The sequence below is a fragment of the Cebidichthys violaceus genome, unplaced genomic scaffold (assembly GCF_023349555.1).
Source record: "Cebidichthys violaceus isolate CVI_PGR_0920_01 unplaced genomic scaffold, fCebVio1.0.p SCAF_9, whole genome shotgun sequence".
Lineage (NCBI taxonomy): Eukaryota > Metazoa > Chordata > Actinopteri > Perciformes > Stichaeidae > Cebidichthys > Cebidichthys violaceus.
The window spans coordinates 15683420-15694386 of NW_027176975.1; the positions used below are offsets into that span (position 1 = coordinate 15683420).

Sequence of the window (10967 nt, forward strand, 5' to 3'; positions counted from 1 at the left end):
CTATTGTGCTTTTACTTTGAAATATAGGTCTTCTGCCACTTACAAACGCGCTGTATAGGTTACTTTCCAATAGTGTCGATTCATGACATAATTAACGCGGGGTATTAGTATTACTTCTTATATACAGTCTATATATTACAAAGAAAACGACATTTTTTTGTGTTTAGCGGCGTGAAACCGGTGTTATTTCACTAGAGGGCGGTAACACACAGACACACCGGATGTCAACCTCCATTAAATGTCGAGAAGAAGAGCAAACGCAGTACTTTGGGTGTCATTTTCACTAAAACGACATTGTTTTCAAAGCATGCGGTAAGAATAAGTGATTGTCATTACGGGACGTGTATTAAAACTGTTTGCAGTTGTGCAGATATGAAAACTACTTAAGGTAAACATTTATCTTGTTTCTGTTATGAAAGCACGCGCCTTTTCATGCTAGCTAGCTAGCTTCTCATGTGTCTTTAAATTACTAACCTCACTATCTGAATGGATTTCTGCGTGTCTGCGTGACGTGAACAGGTAACAGGCTGTGTTGCCCTGCTCCTCAGCATTATGGCTACTCAGAGAGTGCTCCCTCAAAGCAAAGAGTCTCTGCTGCAGAACTACAACAAGAGACTGAAAGATGACATCAGGTCCATTCTGGACAACTTGACAGAGATTATCAAAACAGCAAAGGTAAGGTGCATAGATGCAGAGCCTTTCTCTGCTCATTTACACGTGTTTTATGTTTATTACTTCTGAAATATTACAACATCGCTGCAGCATCACTCCCATTTCCTGTCCTTTGCCCTCCAAACACATGAGAATTTGTGATATTCTCTCCAGATAGAGGACGAGACGCAAGTTTCCCGAGCAACCCAAGCAGAGCAGGACCATTATGAGATGCACGTGAGAGCAGCCAACATCGTGAGTATTGCACGAAGCACAGCTGTCCAGAATATGTAACTACTCAGTTGTTTTTTGTTTCTCTTTTTTTCTTTTTTACATCTTGTTAGTATTTTATTTAGTAGGCACAGAAAAAGTCAGTTAATTCTGCTTAACTTTTAGTCCCAACTGTAACATTATCATGTTACTGAAAATACATTACATTAAATTGTATTGTATAAAATTTACAATTGGCATATATAAGCATTATGCTTCTGCCTGGGCCTATTCAGTCATACTCTATATACTGTTTATGTTTATTCTATTGTGTGTGATGACTGAATAAAAATACTTCTAAGTGTGGGCATACTCTGAATTTGCTGTTTTGCTACTTTCTGAAGTAAATGCATTAAGAAGCAAGCAGACAAGATCCCTCCCAACCAGGATTTGACACAGAACTCATTGTGGGTTTGCTGGTTTCTGAATGAATGTGATCAGCAATAATTCACATGGAGCTGTAAGGTTGAAAAATTATCATTTTATTCAATACTGTCTGACAGTATTACATGTAAGTTCTGTATTGACTCGTTCCAAATCTTCATACAAATGATGTTTTATGGTTGTACCATTCCTTTAAATGGAAACATTGTTCAGTTAACTAATAGGCCCCAAGTTCAGCCTTATATTTTTGGTATCTTTGTAAAGTTAGTGTTTTCCAGTAGAATTTGAAATAAGGTTTGAGTAAAGTTGGGCTCCACAGCATGAATTTGTACTTGTTGACCAACTGGTAGGACTGCAGGGTTTAGATATGCCCATAATTCATTTCTGGCCCTGATTTCCCCACTTCTGTGTTGTTGTATCAGGTACGAGCTGGTGAGTCCCTGATGAAGCTGGTGTCCGATCTGAAGCAGTTCCTGATTCTGAACGACTTTCCCTCGGTGAACGACGCCATCAGCCTCCAGAACCAGCAGCTCCGCTCGCTGCAGGAGGAGTGCGACAAGAAGCTCACCTCGCTCCGTGACGAGATCGCCATCGACCTGTATGAGCTAGAGGAAGAATATTACTCCTCCAGGTACAAGTAGGCTCATACTTGCCCCCATCCCACCGCTCCCCTCTTGTCCCATGCCCGCACCATGTACCGTCTCACATTCACCATTCACTGCTGAACCCGAGGAAGGGTTCAGTTCTTCCCGCATCTAAACCTGACACTTGTTGGCTTGAATTTATCTCATCATCATACCTAGACAGTACCATTCATCAACACAGATCATTGCTGAGGAGAGCATCTCACTAAGTGACTTTATTGATTAGTAAGTGCCTTGAGTTTTTTCTGCTCTGACGTTCGTCATGATTGGCCAAAGTTGAGAGAACTTTAGCATTAAAGGGGAATACAACTGAATATTAGCCGTGTAAATGTATCCAGCTACTGAACAATCACAGTTCAACATGTACTTTTGAGAATTGAATGCAGTTTACTAATGCAGTTTGAAAGCCAGAGGGCTTCAATGGTGACGGGATGAATTTCATAATTTAGAAAAGAAAGTTTGGGCATTAATTTACTGCTGGGTTTATTTCTAAACTGATCGGACTTTCTGTTGTTTTGCAGCGTCCAAGATGCTTTAGAGATGTTTTAACAAATATTGTTTGTCAGGCACATGAGAGAAACGCATGGTTTAGTGGAATGTATGAAACGAGGCCTTTTCTCGTAGTTCATTCATTACTAAAATCATTTTAATTGAAGTTACAACCAGATCAAAATCCAAGAAATTAAAGCACTTAGTGTTATATTCAATGCTTAATTGTTGACTGGTTGTTAAAAGGAGTTTAGACAAATTACACATTGAAAGAACTAAAACTTTATCAGAATATTAGTATATATTTTATAGATTCATTCATTTTTATTCAATATTTATATGTAATATTCAAATCATAAATGTAAAGGTGATGGACAGTACGGTAGATTTTAGGGATGGACTGTGGATGAATGCTTGGTTTAGAATGTAAAATTAGACACGACTTGCAATTATTTATTCGAGGTCAAATCGGAAAGTTTCTCAAGTACTTTTTTTTTTGTAAAAGCAGTTAGGTAATCATGTTTTTAATGATTCCGTCCTTAAGACCACAAGTGACTCAAGCTGTAACAATGCAGGCAACATTCGTTAACACGTGTGGTTGCACTTGTATACCAGTTTGTCCCAGCTGTTTCATTAGAACCAGAATGATTAAGAAATAAAGTAGACAAAACACTGTAGTAGTGTGTCTTGTTTTCTGTGACAAAGTACTCAAAAGTGTCTCTCAGTCCTGTTTGGAGCATGCTGGGTGTGGACCTTTCTTCCTCACTGCACTCACTCTGCTTTCTCCTCCATCGGCAACTAATCACACTGTTTAGCTGAACTTAAATCAACAGTTTATAAGTAACACTACAGTATCTGATAAATATACAGCTGTTTTAAGTGTTGATCCAGTTTCCAGTGCTTCTTGCATAACCTCCATGCTTCTATCGTATGTGTGCTCGTCTATGTGGATGAATGTGCTTATTCTGACCTGCCGCTCTCGTCTGCTCCTCTTTTTCTGTGCTGCGCTGATTCTTTGCCTCCTTCTGGTTTCCGCTCTGCAAAGCTACAGTCAGTGGGACAGCACTGACCTGCCCCTGTACGAGGCCTACCGCCGACGAGACAGTTGGGCTTCGCCGGGCAGCAGCTGCAGCTCTACCCAGGGTGACCGAGAGGACGTGGAGGGACCTCCTTCACAGGAGACGAACCCCCAACACCACCTCAACGGACACGGGACGTCCTCTATAGAGAAGCCGTGAGGAAAAACAAGGACTCTGATAAAAACGCTTGTTCTCACTTTGTACTTCAGTGGTTTGGCTAATTTAGTTTCCGTTACACATTGAGTTACTATCTGATCAGGTCTGCCACTGTGATGTCATAGACTTAAAAAGTAGACTTTGGTATTGAAGATTTCTTTTGCATAAACAGGTATTATAGCAAGAGTAAGCTACAGGAACTACTAAACAAGAAATACCTGGAAAAAGTCAGAATCAGAATGATGGCCTGTGTAACGCATCAGATGTAACATTCCCCTCATTTTAAATGACTTTAAGAATGAACTTATAAATCTGCATTCATAGATTTGCTGTATATTGAAGTAAAGCAAAAAATGCAGACAACTTTTTTTTTTAATTAGTGTACTGCTGCAGCAGTTAATTACCAGTATACATTTGTTTCTATTTTTAAGTTGGACTTTGAATGAGTATGTTCTTACATTTAGTTTGTAATATTTTATATGTTTTGTTTTTTTACTTCTAAAACACTAGTTGCATTAAAGGACAACTTAAATATTGTAGTTTTATATGTTTTTTTATTCTTTTGAAAGCCCTTAAAACACAATTATACAACTAAAAGTAAACATTTAACAGAATGAAAAGGAATTAGAAGCAAACAATTCATAGCAGTAATGCCACTCAATTTAGTACTTTGTATTCCTTGGCTGATTCCTCAGTTATCAGACAATCCTGAGCCATTTAAGCCATGTGATTTCCTCAATGTGGAGTTCTCCTTAAACATGACATCACAAAGCAAATGTACTGTTTACAGTTAGCCACAAGAAGTTGTTTACAATATTTACAAAGCACTAACTACACTGGCTTGGGTTTGGTTTGAAAAAAAAACTGTTTATCAAATTATCTTCATGGCTCAATTGGAGGCTTCCAGCTCCTCAATATCTGCGATTCATCTTCTTGAACTTCTCATAATGGTAGTCATCTGTGGCCTTTTCGTTGTTTGGACGTTTGCGGAAGTTGGCTGGTGACGAAACTGTGGAGTAACAGAAGAGGGTATAAATCAGATTATGCGTTTCAGAAGAGCAGTGAGCAAATGTCATATTTGTATAAACAATGTTTCAAATCAAGTCACTAATGTCTGACAGTTTATCAGAACAAGTACAGTTGTACATGCTCCTGTTTAAGTGTGCTTGCACCGACTATAGCAGTGTCCTGCAGCCTATTACTGAGCCGGTATACAAGAAGGAACAGTGAACAGCTATGAACAGTATCTTACCCTCTGGACCCGGTTTCTCAGTGTCTCCCACACGCAGCGGTCTTGCTTTGGGCTCTTCTCGGGGTCTGTGGTGCCTCTGTGGTGCATTCACATCCTCACGATAGACTGAAAAAAAAAAAAAAGCCATTTAACCAACATTTCACCTCATTACCTTCTGGTGTGCTCTCACTATTTGAAACCCAATGTTGACAGATTGACAGGACTCACAGCGGTTGTGTTGGACGTAGTTGACGGCGATGTTGGTGGGTACAAATGATGTGCCTTGGTCTTTTTTCTTGTTCCTTTGTTCCGCCAGAAGCTTGGCTTTTGCGTCCTCTGTCTGGATAATGTTCTTTATCTTTGCACTGGGAGAGAAATCACAGAAGCAGGCTGTCGGTACCAGAGTTGTATCCTTTCTGTAAGCTAGTCCCTGCCGTGTGACCAAAAATTAATAATCCACAGGATAATTTTGAAAATCTCCTATACGTACTCAATGCCAAGATCGACTTCAGGGATCCCACTCAGCATCTGATTGGACAACATCTCCTCTGTCTTCTTGGCGGAGTTGACTCGGATGCTCTCAGGCAGCTCATACAGGTGGTCCTCTGCATTTTTCACCTTAACTTTCTGTTCCTCGGCTTCCACCAACCCCTTCTTCTTTTTCAGCTCTGTCTCAATATATTTCATCCTGTGAGGGTAGATTCATGAAAGGAATTAGATTTTAAAATATTTCCATGAACAACTGTCCATGTTAACTGAGTGAGTATCCATAACTGTCCTACATGTTGTGGATGTCAATCTTTTGTAATTTTAGAAATCTAAAATGTAGATATGCTCATGCAAACAAATAAAGAAATAGGTGTTCTGGTTGAGGTGGTGATTGGGATGAACCTTTCACCTAACTGAATGCCAAAGTGTGTGTGTGTGTGTGTGTGTGTGTGTGTGTGTGTGTGTGTGTGTGTGTGTGTGTGTGTGTGTGTGTGTGTGTGTGTGTGTGTGTGTGTGTGTGTGTGTGTGTGTCACAAACGAAGAAATAGACATACATGTCCGCATCCTCATCTCTTCTGTTGGTTTCAGCAGAAAAGGAAGTGCCCAGGTTCAGGTCCGTCTCCTCTTCTATCCTGCATGTGGAACAAATCACTTTCAGATGTGATGACACACATTTTCCATTTTGCAAGAACATACTAGAGCAAATGCAATATGTTAATCACACTGCAATAAAATTATTAAAACAGTATGTGATTTACTTACACGTCCCTATTCCTTTCCATGGCTTTCTTCAAGTCTACAACTCCTCCGGTCTTCAATTTGAAAGGGTCATTCTAGAAGAGTTGTTTTATTTTAACAAGGATGAATGAAACAAATGGCCAAATAAACACACACAACCGGTTAATCTAAACAAATACAAATTATAAACAGGTCACTCACATCAGTTTCAGCATCTGGTGGCAGTTTCTCCCCAACCAACAGGGCGGTCACACTAAACAAAAATGAAATAACCATTTACATCTCATATGTTTCATAAGTCTATTGAAACATGTTCATAGCTTTGAGAAACAGCGTTACACGTTTAACATGCACGTTACCTGACTCCGGTCTGTCTTTTCCGCAAACTCTGTAGCTCTTTAGCTTCTTCTACTTTTGATCTAAACGACAAAGAAATACACGTAAATTATAATTGGCATAAAACAATACAATACAAAGACACGAAGTCTGTTGATACATAGGACGTTACTGTTTTTAAGGATGTAGTTAGCTGTTGGCTACCTTAGCTAACATAACGTTTATCTAACGTTAGTTAGTATTTTGTTCTCGTTGTGTTTTACCTGACTTCTCTAGTCGTCTCATCCTCCTCCACATCCGACGAGTTCCTTCTCCGTCTGAAGTTTTTGCCCGGCGGCATATTTAATGCAGTTTAACGTTATTTCGGAGCTTTCGAAAAAAATGTGGTGATGTTCGGATTTTGAGGGGTGAAGTTAAGCAAACGCACAATAATATACGTCACTTCCGTTCTTTTAAGTAACCAAAACAAACATGGCGACTTACAGGCAGGTCGGCAGGTTGTTGGGTGTTTCAGCAAGCCTTTCACGGCCGTAAGTTAAACTGTCTGTCAGTTGTGAGATATCGATGTCCTCTCATTTTACTTTTTTAATGCTTGTACGGATGCACCGACCTCTCAAGTAGCGTCACAAGAGTTCGACCGACGTTAACTGTTAGCGGCTAGCTAGCTAGCTAGCTAAATTACAGAGTGACGCACAAGGATTATTAGTTATTATAGCAGCATGGTATAATCTGATGTACAGCTGTAAATGACAAACTAGTAACTTCCAAAAGTGATTACCATTACACATAATACATAAATAATCATGCGACTTCTGATAACAATTGACTGGACTAGTAATGTTGTAGGATTGTCACAATACATGTGGTGAATATAGTTTTGAAATGGTGAATAGTGCATATCTGGATGCATTTTAATGCCAGTAATCACAACATTCTGCATTTTGCCATATAAAGGTGCTTTAGAATAAAAGCTGATTGTTACTGAAGTGTGATTTTTGCTGTAGTAACCTTTGGAATCTCTCTTGTGTGGTCTGCAGTCTCGCAGTCAGTGGCTATCAGAGCGCCGGATTACACTGGCTTTCAAATAACGCAGCAGTCCCAAACAGATGGCCACAAAACCCCCATTGGGTTGTTCCTGGTTTGTATGCCTGCAGCATCCTTGTAGCTGTCTAACTTGGAAAACACTATATACGACTGATGTTACATTCTTGTCTTCATGCTTTGTCTCCTTCCAGGAAGGACAATGTTTGTGCAGACCCAGGACACGCCAAATCCAAACAGCCTAAAGTTCCTGCCTGGTCGCACAGTTCTTGAATCAGGGACTATGAATTTTGTCAGCCCTCGTGACGCTCACTGCTCAGGCTTAGCCAGGTATATGATTTCTTAAAGAAAAGGTTACTGAATGGAGAGTAATACATTGATTTCACAGCAGGCATTTTAATACACATTAGCAGGAAAAGCACAGCTTTAAGTGATAATATTAATGTTGGCTGTATTCCTGGCATCTCAAAGCTCATCTATCCATTCCAATGCCTTTTAAATGTGTGAAACAATGCATGATTAGATTCTGTTTCTGCTTTTGCATCAAATTGAGCTTCAAAGCATTCTTTGGTAACAGCTCTACACAGACATACTGTATGTGTTGTAATAAATAGTATCTTAGATTAGAAGTGTGATATACACTGCTGTTTAAAAGTTTGGAGTCACCTGTTATATTGATGTTTTTCTTCTTTTTTTTCTTCAATAATGTTTTTTTTGTGGGCCTGACACTGAAACACGTATTTGTTGCCATTTAAAACTGCACAGATTTTGATGTTAAGCTTCCAGTTTATTTTACCAGTGACTGGTAATTCTATTCTTATTTATCTGTTGTTCAGAGAGATCTTTGTCTCTTTCTGCACTATCAATTGTCAGTCTGGTTGAACCATTGGATAGCATTTTGTTCTCCATGTGCATGGTTTTTGCAAACCTTTCCTACAAAATAACATCCATTTGTAAAGAGGACTGTCTACAACCTAAAACCATGAATGACATTTAAAAAATTAGAATAGTATATAATAGAAAATGGTAGTCCTCTCACACAACATGACTGTAGCTTTTATGGCAGGCAATCTGAAACTTTTGAACGGCAGTGTGTATATATAATAGACATGGTGCATAATAATGCTGTCATGATACTGAAATGTTAACTTTGATACAATGCCTTGAAAAAAAATTGATATTCAATACACATTTTCAAATGTTTTAAGTGTCAAATAACCTTGTGTTTCATTCCAAATGCAAAAAAAGGTTCAGTAAAGTTCTGTGTTGTCTTCAGACAGCTATTTAGGATTGAGGGAGTCAAGAGTGTCTTCCTGGGCCCAGACTTTATCACCATATCACGGGTAAAACCAGGTCACGTTTACATGAACCTCATAGTGAAGCACATTATATTGCCATTGTTTGGAACAGCTTGTTTCCTTTCTGTCTCTGTTTAGTCTGATGAAAACACGGAATGGAAAGTTATCAAGCCCGATGTGTTTGCTGCCATTATGGACTTTTTCGCTTCAGGACTTCCTGTGGTCAATGAGGACAGCACACCCAGTGCAGATACAGGTACGGATTTCAACCAGCTGTGCGAGGAAAACACTAGATAGACAGAATGGGTTGGGCAAACTGTTTCTGAATGCCAAGAAATCTTCACTTGTTTTTTCAGCACCAGCAGATGATGACGATGAAGTAGTTGCTATGATCAAAGAACTGCTGGATACTCGGATAAGGTGTGAAATCTAATATTGTTATATCAGCGTCTGTTTCATGTTACCACAGTTTTCTGTCCTTTCTCCACACGTCAATGTTCTTCTTCCCCAGGCCAACAGTGCAGGAAGACGGAGGTGATATTGTGTATCGGGGGTTTGAGGACGGCGTTGTAAAACTGAAGCTGCAGGGATCCTGCACCAGTTGTCCCAGTTCCATTGTTACTTTGAAGAGTGGAATCCAAAACATGCTGCAGTTTTACGTCCCTGAAGTTGAATCGGTGGAGGAGGTTTGTCCCATATTTAACATGCTAGATACATTTCAGAACAGCCGAGACTTTAAAAACAAATGTTTTATGTTGTAATTTTGTAAGTTATATAAGCACTGTTTTTTTTAATTACTTTTTATGATTAAATAACTGTTTATTCAATGGCACATACCTTGACATTACTTATAAGTGTAACTGTCGTCAACAACGTATGACGGAGTTATGCCATTTATAGATTTATTTATTTTTTAATTAGAAATATTTTAAAATCGACCATTTATTTTACTGGGAGTGAAGAGAAGTTAAAATAGGAGTGCTGTATTCAAACCTTTTGGTTTTCGTTAATAATCGCTGGAGTTTATTTAATGCCTGCCTTGTCAGTCAGTCAGAGTAATCGAGTCTACTGGAAATGTATGCATGAACCAGCTTTTCAGAATCTGACTGACATGAAGAATCTAACTTCAGTTTTATTTCTTAGATGATAAAAGGCAGTCTTGGAAATATTAGATGTTTGCTTCTGGAAGTTAAGATCAGCATTATGCGGTGGGAAAAGTCAGTGCTACTTTAAAGTGTTAACTGAACTCGTTATTTTTTCCCACAGGTGAAGGACGAGGACGACGAGGAGGCTGCTCAAGTTTGAACTGCACTGAAACCACATTTACACATTCCTCCCTCTCCTGGCCACCTCCTCTACTGCAAGCCATAGTTGCAATAAAATGAGCTTGTGTATAGCATAGCTGTCCTCATCATTCATCCAGATGACATCTTTGATTTGATGGCAACTTTCTGCAAAAGGGGAACAAGAGCCCCGAAATAAGAGCTGATGACTGTAGAGCTGCAATAAATCTTATTTATTATTTCACATTGTTACAACTTTTGAATCAGTCACTAGTCAAAACAGCCTTAAACAGGCTTAAAATGTGTATGTATATAAATAAAGTTTGTTGAAATACTGTATGCCTCCTAATCAGCGTTATCACAATACCACATAACGTAACATTGTAACATCACAATCCTACTATACTATCATATGTATTAGCATTAGTATATATCATACTAGCATATGTGTGTGTATATTTATGTATGTATGCATACATATATGTACAGTATATGTATCCTTTTCCATGTAGAAATATGTTTGACAAATGCTAAGAGCTGCATTTGTTCCCTGTCATAAATGTAATACCTGTGGCTGTTTGTCAGACTAGTTCAGTATTTTAAGAGAGATAACTGACATGGCTGTAACTAAGATTATGTACCGTGGGAGTTTGACACATTAACAGAATTTTGGTGACTTGTCCAAAATTTCAAAAAGCTGTGTGACTGGAGGACTTAAGACAGGAGACATAGTATTTTTATAATCCTGGCTATGGCCTTGTCATGCACCGAGGTTAGTTAAGCATGATGACAAATGATTAGTCAATTAATCTAAACGTTAATCGACAATTAGTTATAGTGTTGCATAGATTTTACATTTATTTGCAGTTGGCAGGGAG

At 38.8% G+C, this 10967-nt stretch overlaps 3 protein-coding genes across 5 annotated transcripts; 2 read left to right on the forward strand and 1 right to left on the reverse strand.

Moving 5' to 3' along the window:
• Positions 1-233: 233 nt before the first annotated feature.
• On the forward strand, positions 234-4231 carry med22 (mediator complex subunit 22). 3 transcript variants are annotated; one of them, XM_068703209.1, is made up of 5 exons: positions 234-312; positions 520-675; positions 826-906; positions 1728-1936; positions 3484-4231. In XM_068703209.1, the coding sequence occupies exons 2-5, from the start codon at positions 553-555 to the stop codon at positions 3674-3676; spliced, it is 606 nt and encodes a 201-aa protein (XP_068559310.1). In that variant the 5' UTR covers positions 234-312; positions 520-552; the 3' UTR covers positions 3677-4231. The 3 variants fall into 3 exon arrangements, with proteins under 3 accessions (XP_068559310.1, XP_068559308.1, XP_068559311.1); XM_068703207.1 differs by having other exon boundaries at positions 235-388; XM_068703210.1 differs by lacking the exon at positions 3484-4231 and having other exon boundaries at positions 235-388; positions 1728-3115.
• Positions 4232-4243: 12 nt separating this feature from the next.
• cunh9orf78 (chromosome unknown C9orf78 homolog) lies at positions 4244-6880 on the reverse strand. The gene is made up of 9 exons (XM_068703205.1): positions 6731-6880; positions 6491-6550; positions 6333-6384; positions 6156-6226; positions 5948-6025; positions 5395-5592; positions 5133-5269; positions 4926-5030; positions 4244-4682 (listed from the first exon to the last, which is right to left on the reverse strand). The coding sequence occupies exons 1-9, from the start codon at positions 6805-6807 to the stop codon at positions 4585-4587; spliced, it is 876 nt and encodes a 291-aa protein (XP_068559306.1). The 5' UTR covers positions 6808-6880; the 3' UTR covers positions 4244-4584.
• Positions 6881-6899: 19 nt separating this feature from the next.
• Positions 6900-10424, forward strand: nfu1 (NFU1 iron-sulfur cluster scaffold homolog (S. cerevisiae)). The gene is made up of 8 exons (XM_068703206.1): positions 6900-6997; positions 7505-7605; positions 7703-7838; positions 8785-8851; positions 8945-9062; positions 9163-9226; positions 9318-9492; positions 10073-10424. Exons 1-8 carry the CDS (start codon positions 6939-6941, stop codon positions 10109-10111), a joined length of 759 nt encoding a protein of 252 aa, XP_068559307.1. The 5' UTR covers positions 6900-6938; the 3' UTR covers positions 10112-10424.
• Positions 10425-10967: the final 543 nt, after the last annotated feature.